General features: G+C 44.9%; 1 protein-coding gene across 1 annotated transcript in view; it reads left to right on the top strand.

The window, feature by feature from the left end:
* The window catches only part of RMC1 (regulator of MON1-CCZ1), a 136,121-nt gene that overhangs the window by 76,111 nt on the left and 38,492 nt on the right, over nt 1-21,518 (top strand). The window contains exons 11-13 of the mRNA XM_033933877.1: nt 1,860-1,904; nt 9,703-9,756; nt 11,308-11,436. Of these exons, the coding sequence (XP_033789768.1) occupies nt 1,860-1,904; nt 9,703-9,756; nt 11,308-11,436 (228 nt within the window). The remainder of the gene's footprint in view (nt 1-1,859; nt 1,905-9,702; nt 9,757-11,307; nt 11,437-21,518) is intronic.

Raw genomic sequence — 21,518 nt, 5'->3', positions numbered from 1 at the left:
CGTTTATTTACTGATTTTATGAAGCGGCTAGTTGCTTCATGTATGATTGATTTCAGTGTTAACCACTTAGCTTCTACATCATCGGTCTCCGCTTGGTCCTGCAGCGTCCGATGGATGAAATCTCCCATGCGTGCGAAGTCTGTGCCCCGGAAATTGAGTACCTTTGTTTTCGTGTTTGATCTAGTGAAACCTTTCCTAAGGTTGAACCATACTATGTTGTGGTCGCTGGAGGCTAGCGTATCTCCTACTGAGACCTCTGAGACGCTTTCCCCATTGGTGAGTACCAGGTCGAGGATCGCCTGGGCCCTAGTGGGCTCCGTTACCATTTGTTTGAGACGTGCTCCCTTTATGGAGGTTAAGAGCCTCCTGCTACCGCTGGTTGTCGCTGAAAATGAGTTCCAGTCTGCATCAGGCATATTGAAGTCCCCTAGCAGTACAGCTTCTCCTCGTAGAGTGATATTCTCTATGTCTTCAATTAATTCTGCGTCCATGTCTTCCAGTTGTCTTGGGGGTCTGTATACCACACCTAGATACAGGCATTTTTCTCTGCCTCTTGCCAGGTTTACCCAGAGGGACTCCCCGCGGTGTACTTGACATCTGTGATCCTGGTGGTTTTGATATCCTCTTTAATGTATAGAGCTACCCCCCTCCTAACCTGCCCTCTCTGTCCTGACAAAGTAGATTGTAGCCTGGTATAAGCTAGGTATAAGTCCCACTATAATGCCTTTATTTTGTATTCTGAGCTCTCTAGGAACAAAATAAAACCTACTATACCTAACTGTACACCATTATCCTTGCCTTGCACCCTGAAGATATCGTCTATATTGCAGTAGGCAATTTGATGGTTTTGGAAAGTTCACAATTTCCACCACAAATGTACTAGGGAGAGTGGTATTTGGTCCTGAATCCTCTTGTTCATAGTCCATTGCACTGATCAATAGGTCACTCCTGGGAGTTGCTTACTATTCTGTTGGGTATTCCCATAATACATGATGCTATCATAGCGTCTGATATCTCTTTTTAGTTTTCAGGGGGTGGGAGGGTGACAGCATCCACTGGTGGATTAAGGATGGCTCCAGCCTTAATCCAACCAATGGTCAGCTGGTTATTCAGAACATCTTAATTTTGGATGTGATTGAAACAAGTCCAGATTTTTAAAAATGAACTTTTTTTTTAGACTTGGATGTGTCTTCCTGTTCTGTCATTGTTGAAAGACGTCCTAATTTTGGACCCAACCTAGTCTCGCCTAAAACACGCCTCCTTGTTATTTGTATTAACTCAGTGGAAAACATCTAAATTCTGCCTTTTCAAAAATCGTGATTTAGACTTTTTCAGCATATGTCTCAAAAAGGCCAAAAACATGTACATCTATCTGCTCCGAAAATGTCCTCCTTAGTGTGAGAATAGCAGGAATAGCTTGGACCTCCTTCAGTTGCTGAAATGCCAGCAAAGAATTGTGACTTTGATAAGATGATACTAAATAACCATATAGTTAGCTCTCTGACTTGACATCTGTTAATGTTTTCATGCACATTTCTAGCCACTATGTACCCAGAAACAATAGGGCTCATCTAGGCTGCTACTGTTTTTCCTTTTGTATTGTTATGCTATGACCTTATTTAACCTTGAGCTTCACACTCACCTGGTCTACTTGTATAAACTGTACTCCATGCTATATGCTTTGAACTCTGTGGAAGACCACAATTAATATTTTTTTGTTTCTTAATATAGTAGATGATTGCAGATAAAGACCTAAATAGCCATCCATTCTGCTCAGCAAGGTGGTTAGGATTGTAACTGCTGCTCTGTGCAGGTTACCCTCCCCATCTTGTCATTTACTTTTTCTCTTTTCTTTGTAGGCCCAGCTGCTGTTACCAGTCAGTCACCTGTTCCTTGTAAACTCTGTATCCTTTGAATGTCTGGATTTTACACTCTGCAGAATGGAATCCTGAATACATTAGATCATTAGACATGTGGTGGTACTGTTAGACACAACTGGACAAAAGACAAGGGTTTATGCATCCTTTTGATCATATGTGCTGTGGCAAGTAAAGGAAATATTTTATTTCCTGAAAGGCGCATAACAGAGATATATATATATACACCCATAGATGAGAACACAGGTCTAATAAAGCTATGTCTATGGATTATTACTGCATTGTGGTGCTTTAGCAATCCAGCTTCAGATGGCTAATATAAGTATTAACTCTTCTATAGTGAAAATGTTATAATGTAAAACCTTTTATGTTATCTTAACATCCCTTGTGCATTAATCACTTCAGGCTTCTGATAAACATGTACTGCCTGATTAATTCTGCTTTACAAATGGCTTATTTCCAGAATGGCACTCACAGACTGTAAATCAAAAATACTTTTACTAAGCTGCAATAAAAAGTGTCCTTAATGTATGTGGGAAGAACCTGTCCATTTTTACCACAATAGTAAAGTAACCAATTTTTCATTTTTCTAAGATTTAATGGCCATGGGCTAACATTGCCATTATCTTGCTGGTAACAGCAAAGGGGTAAACAAACCACAAGGGAAAACGTCCACAAAAAATTGGAAACAGCTCAATATATGGATGACACAAGATAATACAATAAAAATATGTAAAATCTTATTAATTAAAAAATGAGGCAGCTAGTCACAATGTGCAGAAGTATAGTGTAGGACTTGACACAGACTGTGTTTTGGCAGATACAGCCTTCCTCAGGAGTCCTTAAGAAACAAGACAACGGAAATGACACAAAATGAACCAGCTACATAATTTGTGAAGATGTGCATGGTGATGTGAAAAATGAATCAAGAGAATAGCTATATCAGTACTAACTGGAGTAGAAATGATATTACTGGTGAAATGATGTGACCATAATGCTAAGAAATGTAGTTATAATTAAAAAAAAATACCTGATGTAATTGAAAATATTGAACCCTAAAGGAATATAATAGAATGGCAAGTACAGAAAAGAAGACAAACAGCAGAAGTCCAACAGAGTCTGCAGTGCAGAAACAGCAAACGAGAAGCAAAAAGAAAACTGCAGACTAGTATGTATGTTTATTATACCAAATATTTAATGCAGTTTAAAAGTTACCACCTTATTACAAACCACGAGATCCGACACGGTCCGTGTTTCGGAGAACACGCCTTCTTCAGGGGTCCTAATGAGTATAAATAGCAGATCTAAGAAATGCGTACATGAAAAATACAAAAACAGTGTGCAGCTATGACAATGTAATAAACCTTATAAAGTGGTGAAACAGTGATAATGCTATAGAAGCCTCTGAGGGTTCAAAAATATTTTTTTGATGTTCACTTCACAATCCTGATTGTAGTTTCAGCGGTGACTTATGTCCAGCATGTGGCCCTTTTTTTTACACATTATAATGAATATTAGTATTTTTCCACATTGTCTTGCACAGCTTTTACGTATCTGCTTTATGTTTTTATCTGTCTTGTTTCCTACCCATTGTCCCTTCTGGATATCAGCATTTTTGCACATTTTTATGCACAGTTCTTATGCACATACCTTTATTTGTTTTGTCTTCTACTTTTTGTCCTTTCTTAATATTTACAATAACTTTTGTGTCCCTGTTCATGTACATCAAAAAAATCTTTTTGAACCCTCAGAGGCTTCTATAGCACTATCACTGTTTCACCACTTTATAAGGTTTATTACATTGTCGTAGTTGCACACCGTTTTCGTATTTTTCATGTATGCATTTCTTAGATCTGCTATTTATATTCATTAGGACCCCTGAAGAAGGCGTGTTCTCCGAAACACGGACCGTGTCGGGTCTCTTGGTTTGTAATAAGGTGGTAATTTTTAACTGCATTAAATATTTGGTATAATAAACATAGCCTGCATCAAGTACAAAAAAGAAACCATACCATGTAGCCTCTACTTGGTTCTTATTCAGAGATAAATTGTGACATTTGTAACATTAAAAAAATATATATATATGCATAAGAATATGTACTCAAAATTCCTGCAAAATAAACCAATACACTTTTTGATAAATATATCTCTAGACCAAATAAAATATTTTGAACATTGACCTATAGAACAAAAGGACTTAATGTTGTTTTCTTGATTCATCTTTCACATCATCACGCACATCTTAATAATAATAATAACTTTATTTTTGTATATCGCAATACCACAAAACAGTTCAGAGCAGTTTACAGAGAAGAGACTGTACATATGCAATGAAGATACAGAAAATTAGTTATCAAGTGTATGGTATAAACCAGTGGCAATTACAAAATGATCCAATAACAGTTACAAGGGGGTGCAGAAAGGGGAAGGAAAAACCGGGGAAGAAGAGGTAAAAAGGTGAGAAGGGAGAGGAAGGGCAGGAAGGGAGGCGAGGTCGAGATTAGTAGTTTGGTTGGGAGGGCGGGAGTTAGAGGAATTTATCAAAGAGGTATGATTTGAGAGATTTCCTGAAGGATAGGTAGGATGGGACAATCTTCACTAAATGGGACAATCTTCACTAATTATGTATCTGGTTCATTTTGTATAATTTCTGTTGCCTTTTTCTTAAGGTCTCCCGAGGAAGGCTGTATCTGCTGAAACACGGACCATGTTCAGTTCTACTGTATACATTTGCACATTGTGACTAGCTACCTTATTTTTAAATTAATAAATATATTACATATTTTTATTGTATTCTGTGTCATTCATATGTTGAGTCGTTCCTACTTTTTTTGTGGCCAATAGCATGCAGCCATTAAAAAAGTTGTGTGAACTATTAGGGTGAATGGGGGCTACACGGAGTTTTTTTCAATTGAACGGGGTACTCGTCAGGGGTGCCCTCTCTCCCCGCTCTTGTTTGCGTTGTATATTGAGCCCTTAGCTATCTGCATACGTGAGCATCCAGATTTGAGAGGGGTATGGATTGGGGCTCAAGAACATCGGCTTGCGTTGTTTGCTGACGACATTTTGTTATTTGTGCGGGACCCTGAATTTTCCCTTCCTATCCTGTTAGATATTTTTGCTGAATTTGGACTGGTGTCCGGTTTTACTGTCAATCCGGATAAGTCGGAATTGTTGGGAATAACTTTGACTGCTGCTGAGGAAAGGGGATTGTCGGGGAGATTTCCATTTCGGTGGGCGCTGGAATACTTGGGGATTTCTATTTCTCGAGATCTTTCTCAGCTTTACACTTTAAATTATACTCCCATTATTAGTCAGATTAAAATGGATTTACAGCGGTGGTCTGGGCTGTGGTTGTCTTGGTGGGGACGAATAGCGGTTACTAAAATGAATATTTTGCCTCGTTTACTATTTCTTTTTCAAACATTACCTATACCGCTCCCGTCTGTGGTGTTAAAAGAACTTCATGCTCTCTTCTTTCGGTTTATTTGGAAGGGGAAACCGCCTCGGATATCTCGTCAGTGTATGTGGTTGCCTCGTGAATCTGGGGGGCGAGCGCTTCCCAATTTGTTCTGGTATTATAGGGCAGCGCAGTTGCGAATTTTGTTGGATTGAGATATAGCTGAACAAAAATGTGTAGTACAATTGGAACAGCAATTAATGGGTAACCGGGTTTTAAGATCCTTGCTTTGGTCTTCTTTATCTGAGCGGGTGGTTTTCAGAACTTTGAATAATCCTATTTTGACTCACCTTTTGCGGGTATGGTATGAGATGCGAAAGAAATGGGGAGCAGGGATGGTGCCTTCGCTGCTGGGGGCGTTGAGTGATGAACCTTTTTTCCCGGCGGGTAGGGAGAGCTCGGTTTTTCGGCGTTGGGAGCGTCAGGGGCTCCGGACATTTTCTGATGTCCTGCATAAGGGGATCCTGGTGTCCTTTGAGGCTTTTCAGAAGAGCACAGCCTTGCCTAAGGGGGATTTTTTAGCTTACTCCCAAATTCGACATTTTATTCAGTCACAGGGCTGGACTGGGGAATCGATTTAAGACGAGGGCTCCCTTGGAACATCTGTGGCTTACACTTCGTAGCCTGCCCAAACCTATTTCAGTTCGCTATCAATATTTTAGGGGCTCGGTTGTCTTTCACCCTAAATACAAAGGCCTTTGGGAAAGGGACTTGGGGTGTTCTTTTTCGGAGAGGGAGTGGACTCAACTTTGTTTAGAGGTGGGAAAGGCATCCTCTTGTGTTCTTATACAGGAGAATGCCTACAAGGTGTTTACCAAGTGGTATTATACCCCCGCTAGGTTACATAAAATGTTTCCAGGATCTTCTGCAATGTGTTGGAGGTGTGGGGGGGCCGTGGGCACCTTTTTGCATATCTGGTGGGATTGTATTCCTTTACAAATTTTCTGGAAAAATGTTGTTGGCTGTTTATCCCAATTGTTACAACTTGTGCTCCCGTTGGTGCCAGTAGAATGTTTACTGGGCTTCCATAATGTGTGTGAACACACTTGGCAAACTAAACTCCGTAGGTGGGGATTGGCTGCAGCTAAATGCTTAATCGCTAATTACTGGAAAAGGTCTGAGGCACCTGTTATGTTAGAATGGTATTTGAAATTTCATCAATTGTATACCATGGAACTTTCCATTGCTAAACGACATGGGCACTATTTTTCATCTATTCGAACTTGGACTGTTATTATGGACAAGATTGATACTTTGGTCTAAGTTTACTGGGGTTGGGGGAATGGGGGGGACTGTTGCTGTGGGGATAACTGCCTGAAGAAACAACAGGGAGTTGTCCACTGTGTATATTTCAGTTTACTTGGGGGGATTTGTGATTCATTGCAGGGGATATCTGTTTATCAATGATGTTTTTTTTTTCTTGCTTTATTGTGATTTCTGATTCTGTTGTGTTTTGTTACATACTATGGAGTGATTGAGCCTTGATATCCATATTTTGCTTGTATATTATAAAACTTTTAATAAAGATTTTCAAGTCAAAAAAAAAAAAAAATTGTGTGAGCAGTTGCTGCCACTTATTTTGTAGGCAGTAACAGCTCATGCAATCTTCTGCTAATCAGTACATGGTAATTTAAATTAGCACAGAAGCACCCACTCTTCAACCTCAGGCACACCTCCTCCAAAAGCTGAAACTGGCCAATACCCTAAACAGGAATAGTCCAGTCCCCTGTCTGACAAGCAGTCCTGCTCCCCCCCAATGGAGAGCCACAGGTAAGCCCCTCTGCACCCTTCACACCTGACACAAGGAGCCTTCTCTTTGAACCACAGATAGGTCCACCCTCTCCCCCAACTACTGTATTGGTTGTTTAGAGGGAGCAGGAGCAATGCCCAGTCGCTTCTGCCCATGCTGGCTCTATTAACAAAATGAATATAATAGGAAATTATTTTCAGATAAAGACTAAGAGACCTCAAGAGTTCACATCCAACTGACAATGGAACGGATCCCAACAGATGGACTCTATGTGAACTAGACAGGGACAGGGACCAAGTACGAAGTTGTTAAATTTGCAGATGACACGAAACTCTCCAGTAAGGTTAGATCTGTAGAGGAATGTAAAGAACTTCAAATGGTCCTGAACAGACTGAGTGAGTGGACAAATAAATGGCAGATGTAGAAAAATGTAAAGTTATGCACATAGGGAAAGGGAACCCGATGTACAACTACACAATGGGGGGATGGTACTGGGGGAAGGCAACCTAGAAAATGACTTGGGGGTTTTGGTAGATAGAACAATGAAGCCTGCGGCACAGTGCGCAGCGGCCTCAAAAAAGGCAAACAGAATGTTGGGCATTATCAAAAAAGGTATCACTACCAGAACCAAGGAAGTTATCCTCCCGCTGTATAGGGCGATGGTGCAACCGCATCTGGAGTACTGCGTTCAGTACTGGTCGCCGTACCTTAAGAAGGATATGGCGATTCTCGAGAGGGTCCAAAGGAGAGCGACAAAAATGATAAAGGGCATGGAAAACCTCTCATATGCTGAGAGGCTGGAGAAGCTGGGGCTCTTCTCCCTGGAAAAGCGGAGACTTAGAGGGGATATGATAGAAACTCATAAGATCATGAAGGGTATAGTGAAGGTAGAGAGGGACAGATTCTTCAGACTAGCAGGGGCAGCAAAAACTAGAGGGCACTCAAAAAAATTCAGAACAAATGCTAGGAAGTTCTTCTTCACGCAGAGGGTGGTGAATGCCTGGAATACGCTTCCAGAGGAGGTGGTAGAGCAGAGTACGACTTTGGGGTTCAAAAGGGGATTGGACGAGTTCATGAAGGAAAAGGGGATCCATGGGTACAATTAGAGGGTTACTATACAGTACAGAAGGCTGTAAAGTAATAGAGTAGTAGAGAAATAGATCACTACAGGTCATTGACCTGGGGGGCCACCACGGGAGCGGACTGCTGGGCGTGATGGACCTATGGTCTGACTCAGCAGAGGCAATGCTTATGTGCTTATGTGCTTATCACTGGTCTCAAATGTGTTTTCTTTTGCCTCTCTAATAATTTTTAAATTAACTATTTTTCAATTGAATACTTATAATGGCTTATTATGGTATGCCAAAAAGTATAGCAGCATATCAGATATTGCACCTGGAATGATATCCCTGGATAAGTGGGCTCAAAAACTTATAAAGCCTAGAGTACTTAGCTTTTATCCAGGAGCCAGGGCAACTCGTAGCTGTATAGAGTAACTTATTCAGTAAACGCTCAGCATTACTTCGCTCAACGGAAGCGTCTTCGTTTCGCTCTGATAAGAGCTTCCTCGGGAGATGATGGAATCTTAATGATAGTTGCTTGTGCTCATCTGGCCAACATTGGGCTAAAATTCTGCCATAACGCAACAGCGGGAAGCACAGCGTATAAGTTCCGACTAGGCAACCTGTTAAAGGTTTTGGTTATACTTGCTGTACGACTAAGTCTAGGTCGGCCCATCTCCTACCCTTTCCCCTCTAAAAATGCCTCTTTTCGCTCTAGGCGTTTAGAGGCAGGGGAAAGGCTTAAGCTGGTTTTAGATATGTCTAAAACCAGCTTTGATTATCGGTACTTGGACGATCTGGCTTTTTGATCATCCAAGTACTGATTTAGGCCACTTTTTGGATGTGTTGGTTTTTTTTTATTATTATGAGCCCTGTAGAGTCCATCTGTTGGGATCCATTCCATTGTCAGTTGGATGTGAACACTTGAGGTCTCTTAGTCATTATTTGAAAAGAATTTCCTCTTATATTCATCTCACTAGTAGGTTTTTTTGATCTTTGAACTTTATATTTTGAGGATTTGTTGATCTATTAACAAAATGACTGCCGAGACCTCCTTTGGCAGTCTTGGCAGCCATTTTGAAATTACTTCTGCCCATGCTGACTTCAATCTACAGTTGCCCCTACCCATGTTGACTTCAGTCTCAACATGACTGCTTGGGATCTCCCATGGCAGGCTCAGTAGTCATTATATCAGCAGAGCTAATCTTCAGGCTTCATGGAAGCCAAGTATCAACCACTTAGAGTTTCAATGGCACATATTCCAGCTGTGGTGGTCAGATAAGAAATTGGATCTTATTAGATTGCAATACCTTCTACCATCCCAAGATCAATGATATTGAGCTTTGAGGACCACTTAGTATCATGTATAGAGTCATGTATATATGGTATGACATCTATAGTTATTTTTATATTGGTATGGTGAATGGTATTACAACCTACTAAATTCCAGCATGTATCTAGAATTTTTTTTACCTCTGTGAAATGGGAAACCCTTTGACAACAACAATGAGGACTACCATAATTTACATTATTTGAAATATCTTTAACACACAGATTCATCATCCTGGAGTGTCTTTCAGCCAGATATTATAATCAGTGCCAGTGAAGGTATGTAGTAACAGAAAAATGTTTTATTTTATTATGTTAGAAAACAGGGTGATTTGTACTTCTGGACTCAAGTGGGTGACAGTGATTCTTACTCTGACAAAGGGAATGCAGAAAACAAGAGACAAGCTAGATGATCAATAACTCTTTTACTGAGCTCAGAATTTGCATAATCTGATTCCTGATTTTGATAATGCTTACAAAAAGGAAGAAGAGGTTTTGGAGAGGAGGGAAAAAGGTGTGTAAGTCTGACTGAGCCTTTTTTCTATACTGTGGATCATTGATTTGATCGATGTAGTAACTGCTGGACTGTATTTCATTGATGGTTAGACTTAAATTGCAAAGTTTGGTCAAGATTTGCACTCAGTATTGTCTAATGTAGCCATCCAAACTCCTTTCTTATCCTACTAGTTTATATACTTCTCCCTCCAAATTCATGAACATAAGAGTATCCTTACTGGGTCAGAACAATGGTCCATCAAGCCCAGTAGCCCATTCTCATGGTGGCCAATCCAGGTCACTAGTACCTGGCCAAAACCCAAAGAGTAGCAATAGTCTATGCTACCAATCCAGGGCAAGCAGTGGCTTCCCCCATGTCTTTTTCATTAACAGACTATGGACTTTTCCTCCAGGAAATTGTCCAAATCTTTCTTAAAACCAGGACTCATGACTTCAGTTATTCGTTTCTGAACCTTGGCCCAACCCCACCTCCCTCCCACCTTCCGGACCTCACCACACCTTACCTGGTGGTCTAGTGGTGAAGCAGGGCAGGAACGATCTTCCTATACTCCTGCCCTGTGCAGAGCCATCAACAGTCTCGTGAAGTTTGCCTGGGATCTCGTGGCAGTTATTTTTTCACTACGGGCAGGAGTGTAAAGGGATCACTCCACTCTTGCCCGCCTCACCGATGGACCACTGGGGACCTAAGGTAGACCTGCAGGGGGACCTGGAGGGGGGGGGGGGGGCGAGCTAGTTGCATAAATTTGCTAGGAAGGAGGGATTGACAGCAGCTCCAGTTCCCCGTACTAGTGGACTACTAGGGTAGTAATGGAGGCCTGCGGTGAGTGCGGGATAGGGTTAGCTCAAATATAAACCGAGACCCCCATTTTTGGGCTATTTTTTTGGCCTAGAAATCTCACTTTATATTTGAGTATATATGGTACATAGAATATGAAATGCAAACAAAGTCAGCATAGGGGCCATATAGGGTTTCCAAACTGAGGGAGTAAACTAATAGAAACTTGGGACTGCTAGATTTCTGGCGTATACAGGCATATAGATAGATGGTCTAATTTAGAAGGAGGATTGATTTTAGTAATCATGTTGCCACCTTTATGAAATGGCTTAAAATAGGCATCTCTTTGATACTTGGACATAGGTGTTTCTTTTAAAATTACCCTGCAAATGTAAACTGTACTTAGGGAAGATTTTGAGGAATAGGATACGTTGCTGATGATGCCTTCTTTGAAGGAAAGAAACTACTTAGAGTATCCCACCCTAGTTAAAACACTATTTTAGCCAGAACATAAAATGTTGGTGCTTGCTTTCTTTCAGGCTATCTGTGGTACCTCCAGGTGAAACTTGGGCCAGTGGTAAACCTGTTGCCAGATAAGGGAAGATTAATGGATTTCCTTCTTCAGAGAAAAGAATGCAAAGCAGTAATTTTAGCTGTGTGTTCTCAGAGTAAGTTAAATTATTAGCTTTCATAAGTAAATTTTAAACCGATTTTTCTAATTTTGGCAGAACACACATAATTGTGAGTCTGCATAATATAGATTGTAATAATAGATGTGGACTGAATAGAACATCTAGGTTGCCCCATTTTCTTTCACATTACGTTATTATCCCAGGACAAGCAGGCAGCATATTCTTTACGCATGGGTGACGTCACCGACGGAGCCCTCGGTACGGACCTTTTTAACTAGAAAGTTCTAGTTGGCCGCACCGCGCGTGCGCCTTCCCGCCCGACGGAGGAGTGCGTGGTCCCCAGTTTCTTCGTTTCCGCGGAGCGAAGAAGACGCGTGTTTTTTCAACGGCCGTTGAAACTACCTTTTTTGCCTTCCCGCTCGTGAATTTTCTGATTGTTTTACTTTTCTTACCTTCGGGTTTCCTTTAAAAAAAAAAAAAAAAAATTTTTACTTTCTTTTTTCGAACTAGCCCCGGCGGGGCCTGTTGCCACTATACAGGCCTCCGGGTTTGATTTTGCGGAGGCCGTATTCCCATTCATGTCCCCGCAGCCAGGTTTTAAGAAGTGCCAGCGGTGTGCACGCCCGATCTCTCTCACTGACCCACACAATTGGTGCTTGCAGTGTTTGGGTCCTGAGCATCGGGCGGACTCCTGCACCCGCTGTGCCACTCTTAAAAAGCGAACACTTAAGAATCGTCAGATTCAACAGAACATCCTATTCGGCACTGGGTCTGCGATGGAATCCTCTGCGTCGATGGCGGTACCGCCAAAATCGACACCCACCACTTCGACGACGCCCGATCCAACATCGGCGCCGTCGGCGCCAGGTAAGCCGGCTAAGAAGCCTTCCTCTTCCCTCGAGCGCCCGCCAGCCACAGTGGCGGCACCGACCATACCGGCTTCACGCCGGCCCCGGAAACGCTCCTCCCCGATCTCGGTGAGTGCCTCGTCATCGGCCTCATCACCGGGGCGTGGAGCGGCACCTATGGAACCGAAACAGAAGAAAGCGGTTCCGGTGCCACCCCTGGATGACCGCATCGCGGCCATCCTCCAAACACAATTACAGGAACAGCTGCAGCATCAACTCCAGCACCTGTTACCCACTATCCTGGCACCGCTCCTTTCGGTACCAGACCGGCCTGAGCCCCGCGCCGAACAACCGGTATCCACCCCATCGGTGCCACTTAATACGTCCATGCCGATTCTCTCGGCTGAACAACTCCGTGCCCATCCTGTAGTTCACTCACATACCACTACAGATCCGCCTCGGGACCGGGCGGGACACTGTTCTTCCCGAGACTGGGACCAACACCGATCTTCCTCTCCCGGTACCTTTTCGGTGCGCTCGGGCAAGTCTCTATCTAAGACCCACCATACCGAGCCTTCCACCCCGGTTTCTCGGCACGCGCACCCGGAGGTCCGGGACCCGGACTTATGGGAAGAATCCCCCCCCGGTACCGAGGAGGATATCTCCTCATCGGACGAGGAACCCTCAGCGCCCGATACCACTTCCAAACCTGAGCAATCCTCGTTCTCCAAGTTCCTCAGGGAGATGTCAGCGGCTTTGTCTCTCCCCCTAGAGTCAGACTCCAAAAAATCCCAAGCCTTTCTGGAGGCCCTGGATTTTGAACAACCACCTAAGGAGTTCCTCAAGTTACCCGTGCATGACATACTCCGGGAAACCTTTTATAAAAACTGGGAGAACCCTCTTACGGTCCCCGGGGCCCCCCGCAAGTTAGATAACCTTTACCGGGTTATCCCGATCCCGGGGTTTGATAAACCTCAATTGCCCCATGAGTCTCTCCTTGTTGAGTCCACCTTAAAGAAATCTCAGGGCTCTAGTGTTTATGCCTCCATCCCTCCTGGCAGAGAGGGCAAAACTATGGACAAGTTTGGCAAGCGGCTCTACCAGAATGCCATGCTGGCCAACAGGGCGAACAATTACACGTTCCACTTTTCATTTTACATGAAACACCTGGTCCAACAGCTGTCCGCCCTTCAAAAATATCTCCCAGAGAGGAAGATTCCGCTTTTCCAGCAACAAATTTCCAGTCTCCTTCAACTGAGGAAATTTATGGTCCGCTGTGTCTACGATTCCTTTGAGCTCACCTCTCGTGCCTCTGCCATTGCTGTCGCCATGCGCCGCCTGGCTTGGCTGAGAGTATCGGATTTGGACATCAACCACCAAGACCGTCTAGCCAACGCTCCCTGTCTCAGGGATGAACTTTTTGGAGAGTCCCTGGATTCCACCACCCAGAAACTCTCGGCCCATGAGACCAGATGGGACACCCTGGTTAAACCCAAGAAAAAGGCTCCACCTGCTCGACCTTACAGGCCACAGTCCTCATATCAACGCAGGTTCTCAGCCAGACCGCTCAATCCACCTTCGCAACAACCTAGGCGGCCCCGCCAGCAACAACACCACACCCAGGCTCGTTCTCAATCCAACCAACCTACCAAGCCTCTTCCACCTTCCAAACCCTCTCAGCCCTTTTGACTCCTCTCTCCAGGGCATAGCCAGTCTCCCGCCTTCATTGCCTCTTCCTCAATCAATCGGAGGCCGTCTCCACATCTTCCTCAGCCGTTGGGAGGTCATCACCTCGGACCAGTGGGTCCTCAACATCATCTGCCACGGCTACTCTCTCAACTTCCAGACTCTTCCACCAGACAATCCTCCCGTAGAGTCTACTTCTCACTCCTCCCAAACCCCCCTCCTCCTGAGGGAGGTCCAATCCCTCCTTCTTCTCAATGCCATCGAAGAGGTGCCTCCGGACCAAAGGGGTCAGGGATTCTACTCCCGTTACTTCCTGGTTCCCAAGAAGACAGGAGACCTCCGTCCCATTCTCGATCTCAGGGACCTCAACAAGTGTCTAGTCAAGGAGAAGTTTAGAATGCTCTCCCTTGCCACGCTTTAGCCTCTTCTCTCTCAGCACGACTGGCTATGTTCCCTGGACCTCAAAGAGGCCTACACTCACATCCCAATCAATCCGATTTCACGTCGCTTCCTACGATTTCAGGTACAGCACCGTCACTATCAGTACAAAGTGCTACCTTTTGGCCTCGCTTCATCGCCCAGGGTGTTCACCAAGTGCCTTATTGTGGTAGCGGCCTTCCTCAGGTCTCACAACCTCCAGGTGTTCCCCTACTTAGACGATTGGTTGGTGAAAGCACCTACGTCTCCACTTGTGCTACAAGCCACTCATCACACCATCTCTCTCCTCCATCTCCTGGGGTTCGAGATCAACTACCCCAAGTCGCATCTAACATAGTAACATAGTAACATAGTAGATGACGGCAGATAAAGACCTGAATGGTCCATCCAGTCTGCCCAACCTGATTCAATTTAAATTTTTTTTTTTTTTCTAATTAGCTATTTCTGGGCGAGAATCCAAAGCTTTACCCGGTACTGTGCTTGGGTTCCAACTGCCGAAATCTCTGTTAAGACTTACTCCAGCCCATCTACACCCTCCCAGCCATTGAAGCCCTCCCCTGCCCATCCTCCTCCAAACGGCCATGCACAGACACAGACCGTACAAGTCTGCCCAGTAACTGGCCTAGTTCAATCTTTAATATTATTTTCTGATTCTAAATCTTCTGTGTTCATCCCACGCTTCTTTGAACTCAGTCACAGTTTTACTCTTCACCACCTCTCTCGGGAGCACATTCCAGGCATCCACCACCCTCTCCGTAAAGTAGAATTTCCGAACATTGCCCCTGAATCTACCACCCCTCAACCTCAAATTATGTCCTCTGGTTTTGCCATTTTCCTTTCTCTGGAAAAGATTTTGTTCTACATTAATACCCTTTAAGTATTTGAACGTCTGAATCATATCTCCCCTGTCTCTCCTTTCCTCTAGGGTATACATATTCAGGGCTTCCAGTCTCTCCTCATACGTCTTCTGGCGCAAGCCTCCTATCATTTTCGTCGCCCTCCTCTGGACCGCCTCAAGTCTTCTTACGTCTTTCGCCAGATACGGTCTCCAAAACTGAACACAATACTCCAAGTGGGGCCCCACCAATGACCTGTACAGGGGCATCAACACCTTCTTCCTTCTACTGACTACGCCTCTCTTTATACAGCCCAGAATCCTTCTGGCAGCAGCCACTGCCTTGTCACACTGTTTTTTCGCCTTTAGATCTTCGGACACTATCACCCCAAGGTCCCTCTCCCCGTCCGTGCATATCAGCTTCTCTCCTCCCAGCATATACGGTTCCTTCCTATTATTAATCCCCAAATGCATTACTCTGCATTTCTTTGCATTGAATTTTAGTTGCCAGGCAATAGACCATTCCTCTAACTTTTGCAGATCCTTTTTCATATTTTCCACTCCCTCTTCGGTGTCTACTCTGTTACAAATCTTGGTATCATCTGCAAAAAGGCACACTTTTCCTTCTAACCCTTCAGCAATGTCACTTACATACATATTGAACAGGATTGGCCCCAGCACTGAACCCTGAGGGACTCCACTAGTCACCTTTCCTTCCTTCGAGCGACTTCCATTAACCACCACCCTCTGGCGTCTGTCTGACAGCCAGTTTCTGACCCAGTTCACCACTTTGGGTCCTAACTTCAGCCCTTCAAGTTTGTTCAACAGCCTCCTATGAGGAACTGTATCAAAGGCTTTGCTGAAATCCAAGTAAATTACATCTAGCATATGTCCTCGATCCAGCTCTCTGGTCACCCAATCAAAAAATTCAATCAGGTTCGTTTGGCACGATTTACCTTTTGTAAAGCCATGTTGCCTCGGATCCTGTAACCCATTAGATTCAAGGAAATACACTATCCTTTCTTTCAGCAACACTTCCATTATATTTCCAACAACTGAAGTGAGGCTCACCGGCCTGTAGTTTCCTGCTTCATCCCTGTGACCACTTTTATGAATAGGGACCACATCCGCTCTCCTCCAATCCCCAGGAATCACTCCCGTCTCCAGAGATTTGTTGAACAAGTCTTTAATAGGACTCGCCAGAACCTCTCTGAGTTCCCTTAGTATCCTGGGATGGATCCCGTCTAGTCCCATCGCTTTGTCCACCTTCAGTTTTTCAAGTTGCTCATAAACACCCTCCTCCGTGAACGGCTCAGAATCTACTCCATTTTCTCGTGTAACTTTGCCGGGCATCTACTTCCCACACAGCGACTTCAGTTCATTGGAGCAGTTCTCGACACCACACTAATGAGGGCGTTTCTCCCCTCCGACCGTCAACGGACCCTTCTCCACCTCTGCCATCAGGTGCTCCTTCATCACTCCATTCCTGCTCGACAGATGATGGTCCTCCTGGGCCACATGGCCTCGACGGTCCATGTGCTTCCGCTGGCGCGACTCCACCTCAGGACACCTCAATGGACTCTTGCCAACCAATGGTCACAGACCACGGATCTTCTTTCTCATCCCATCTCTGTGACATCGTCTCTTCAGCAATCTCTTCAATGGTGGTTGAACTCCTCAAATCTTTCCAGGGGTCTACTTTTTCATCTACCCCCTCACTCCATGACCATAACCACGGATGCCTCCCCCTATGCGTGGGGAGCTCACCTGGGAGATCTTCGCACCCAGGGTCTCTGGACCCCTCAGGAGCGTCAACATCACATCAATTTCCTGGAACTCAGAGCCATGTTCTATGCTCTCAAGGCCTTCCAGCATCTTCTCTACCCTCAGGTTCTTCTCCTGTGCACAGACAACCAAGTCGCCATGTACTACATAAACAAGCAAGGCGGCACCGGATCGCGCCTCCTTTGTCAGGAGGCTCTCAGCATCTGGACTTGGGCCACGGCCCGCAATCTCTTCCTCAAGGCTGTCTATATCCAGGGCGAACAGAACTCCCTGGCCGACAATCTCAGCCGCATCCTTCAACCTCACGAGTGGACTCTGGACCCTCCAACACTCCGCTCCATCTTTGCTCGCTGGGGCACTCCGCAGGTGGACCTCTTTGCAGCACCTCACAACCATCAGCTGCCCCAGTTCTGTTCCAGACTCTTCTCTCCTCATCGTCTGACCCCAGATGCATTCCTGCTCGACTGGAGGGATCGGTTCCTCTATGCCTTTCCTCCACTTCCTCTGATGTTGCGGACCTTATCCAAACTCCGCAGGGACAGGGCCACCATGATTCTCATCGCTCCTCGGTGGCCTCGCCAACACTGGTTCTCCCTCCTGCTTCAGCTCAGCTCCAGGGAGCCCATTCCTCTTCCTGTGTTTCCTACTCTACTTACGCAACATCGTCAGTCTCTGCTGCATCCCTATCTGTCTTCGCTCCACCTGACAGCTTGGTTTCTCTCGGGCTGACCTCTCCAGAGAATCTGTCTCAGCCTGTCCGTCTCATTTTGGACGCCTCCAGGAAACCGGCCAACCTCCAATGTTACCATCAGAAGTGGACCAGGTTCTCCTCTTGGTGTCTACGGCGTCATCACGATCCCACCTCTTTAGCGGTGGAAACTGTACTGGACTATTTGCTCTCTCTGTCCAATGCTGGCCTCAAATCTACCTCCATCAGAGTCCACCTCAGTGCCATCACTGTGTTTCATGAGCCTATCCTCGGAAAACCTCTCACGGCTCATCCACTGGTTTCCCGGTTCATGAGAGGCCTCTTCAATGTCAAACCGCCTCTGAAGCCTCCTCCTGTCGTCTGGGACCTGAATGTGGTTTTATCAGCCCTCATGAAACCCCCCTTTGAGCCTCTTGCCACAACCTCGCTCAAACTTCTCACATGGAAGGTGCTTTTCCTCATTGCCATCACCTCTGCCAGGAGGGTTAGTGAGCTGCATGCACTGGTTGCCGATTCACCGTTTTTCACCATGACAAGGTGGTTCTGCGTACCCACCAAAAGTTCCTTCCCAAAGTGGTCTCGGCTTTTCACCTCAACCAGTCCATTGTGTTGCCTGTCTTTTTCCCGAAACCTCATTCACATCCTGGAGAACAGGCGTTACACACTCTGGATTGCAAGCGTGCCCTTGCCTACTATCTTGATCGTACAAGGGCTCACCGCTTGTCCCCTCAGCTCTTCCTGACCTTCGATCCTAACCGTCTAGGTCGCCCTGTCTCTAAACGGACGCTGTCCAACTGGCTTGCGGCCTGCATCGCGTTCTGTTATGCTCGGGCCGGTCTGTCACTGGAAGGTGCTGTCACGGCCCACAGGGTCAGAGCTATGGCTGCTTCTGTGGCTTTCCTCCGTTCCACGCCCATCGAGGAAATCTGCAAGGCAGCCACCTGGTCCTCAGTTCACACGTTCACTACTCACTACTGCCTGGATGCATTCTCCAGACGGGATGGGCACTTCGGCCAATCTGTACTACAGAATTTATTTTCCTAATGGCCAACCATCCCTCTTCCCTCTCTGTTAGCTTGGAGGTCACCCATGCGTTAAGAATATGCTGCCTGCTTGTCCTGGGATAAAGCACAGTTACTTACCGTAACAGGTGTTATCCAGGGACAGCAGGCAGATATTCTTACGTCCCACCCTCCTCCCCAGGTTGGCTTCTTAGCTGGCTTATCTTAACTGGGGACCACGCTCTCCTCCGTCGGGCGGGAAGGCACTCGCGCAAACGCGGTGCGGCCAACTAGAACTTTCTAGTTAAAAAGGTCCGTACCGGGGCTCCGTCGGTGACGTCACCCATGCGTTAAGAATATCTGCCTGCTGTCCCTGGATAACACCTGTTACGGTAAGTAACTGTGCTTTCTGTCATCTGCTTCCAGATCTGTTTGTGAACTGTACAGATGGGCGACCAGAGAAAGCGGTCAAAGTCTGAGTGATGGTGACAAGGCTATTAGACATTCAAGCCATAGAGCAGGCCTGCACAACTCCAGCCCTCAAGGGCTGAATCCAGTTGGGTTTTAGCCCTTCCCCAGTGAATTTGCATGAGATATATTTGCCTGTACTGCTTCCATTGTATGCATATTCATTTGGGAAATCCTGAAAGCCTGTACCTCCCGAAGAATCAGGCTTGGGCAGATACTCTATATACTTCATAGTACCCAAGAAAGACTCTGACATCTGGAGACCAATCCTAGATATGAAGTCCATCAATGCAACTCTGAATGTGCCATTCCACAGGGAGAATCCCTATAGATATTGCACATTTCCCTATTATGCCAAAGAATAAACTTCCAGTTCTTTAAGGATCTTCAGACTACCACCGAGTATCTTAACTTCAAGTGGTTTAATTCCTCATTGATCCTACTGGAGTCTATTTTATTTTATTTTATGTTTTTTTCTTAATTTAATGTTGTATCTTTGCTTATTGTATTAAAACATTAAGCCCTATGATATATACAGGCACTTAGCTTTTTAGTATCTGTTCATCCCCATTGCGATGCGTTTCGCAACTCTTTCTCAAGGCGGGGAGATACGTTGTGATGTAGCTTTGTAGCGGCACTAATGAATAAGCAAGTGCTAACAGCACAGTGTATCTCCCCGCCTTGAGAAAGAGTTGCGAAACGTGTCGGCAATGGGGATGAGCAGATATTAAAAAGCTAAGTGTATATCATAGGGCTTAATGTTATGATACAATAAGCAAAGATACAACTATTAAATTAAGAAAAACACATAAAATAAAATAGACTCCAGTAGGATCAATGAGGAATTAAACCACTTGAAGTTAAGATACTCGGTGATAGTCTGAAGATCCTTAAAGAACTGGAAGTTTATTCTTTGGCATAATAGCGAAATGTGCAATATCTATAGGGATTCAGCAGTCATGCCGGGGGAAATCTTAGCTTCCTCGATTTGATGGAGGACTATCTTCATATTCCTATGTTTCCAAAGCACAGGAAGTTTTTAAGACTCCATATACTGGGAAGACATTACCAGTTCTCCATGCACTGCGCAAGTTCACCAAGGTGATGGTTGAAGTAGTGGCACATCTCTGCAAGGCAGGAATACAGGTGCATCCGTACTTGAACGATTGGTTGATCAGAGCCCCATCCAAGTTGGAGGGAGAAAAAGCAGTGGGGAAAGTGGTCCAACTGTTGCAGAACCTGGGTTCAATTGTCAACTTCCAGAAAAGCTACTTAGTACCGTCCCAATTCCTGGAATATTTGGGAATTTGTTTCAATATGGTAAAAGGCTGTGTTTTTTCTTCCTGAGCCATGCAAACAGAAAATCTGGAGACAAATTTCAGACCTCTTGATGATGCCAGTGCATAGAGGTGTTCGAGTCCATGGCAACAACCATAGAGGTGACTCCTTGGGAAAAGGTTCATAGGTGCCCACTCCAGGACACTCTATTGTCTTGCTGATCTCCACAGACAGATCCTCTTCAGATTCCACTGGCCTGGGCACAGAAAGCCCTGTGTTGGTCTCTTCATCCAGAGTTTCTGTCAAAGGGCATGTCACTTCAGATATCCTCATGGGTGCTACTGACCACAGATGCCAGCCTTTATGGCTGAGGGACTCATTGCAATGGCCATCCCATTCAAGGCTGAAGGATGCTCTCTTAGAGAAAATGATTGATAAACAGATTGAAGCTGAGAGCCATCCATATGGCATTACAGATGCCAGGGAAATTTCTGGAAGGCAAAGCCTCGGGGTCTTCTCAAACAATGCCACAGTGGTGGCTTAAGTCGCCAGGTCTTTCTTCATGTTATTCACATCATCTGGTGTGTCTACTCTATTGCAGATTTTGGTATCATCCGCAAAGAGGCAAATCTTACCCGACAACCCTTCAGCAATATTGTTTATAAAAATGTTAAAAAGAACAGGCAGGGTAGGGAGACACCAGAAGTTCTCCATTAAAGCTGGAAACCCAGTTGTTACGTTGCTCATATAGCAGGGATGGAAAATGTACAAGCCGACTATCTCAGCTGGACATGGGGAGTGGTCTTTGTCCCGGTAAGCCTTTCAGTGCATTGTACATTGTTCGATTTTATGGCTTTGGCAATGAACAGGAAAGCAAATTGTTCTTCAGCCGAAGATTCTAGTCCAAAAGAGCTGGACCTTAGTACAACTGTAGCTGGAGAAAGAGCTGTTGATTTTTAAAGATGTTTAAAATACATATTTATGCCATTTAAGTCGGATTAAATTAATCAAAGTGGAAGTGTAATCCAAATATCAACAAGTCTGGAAATTAACTTCTCTTTTGCACATCT

The sequence above is a fragment of the Geotrypetes seraphini genome, chromosome 2 (assembly GCF_902459505.1).
Source record: "Geotrypetes seraphini chromosome 2, aGeoSer1.1, whole genome shotgun sequence".
In the NCBI taxonomy this organism is placed as follows: domain Eukaryota; kingdom Metazoa; phylum Chordata; class Amphibia; order Gymnophiona; family Dermophiidae; genus Geotrypetes; species Geotrypetes seraphini.
This window is presented reverse-complemented; position numbering and strand designations above follow the sequence as displayed.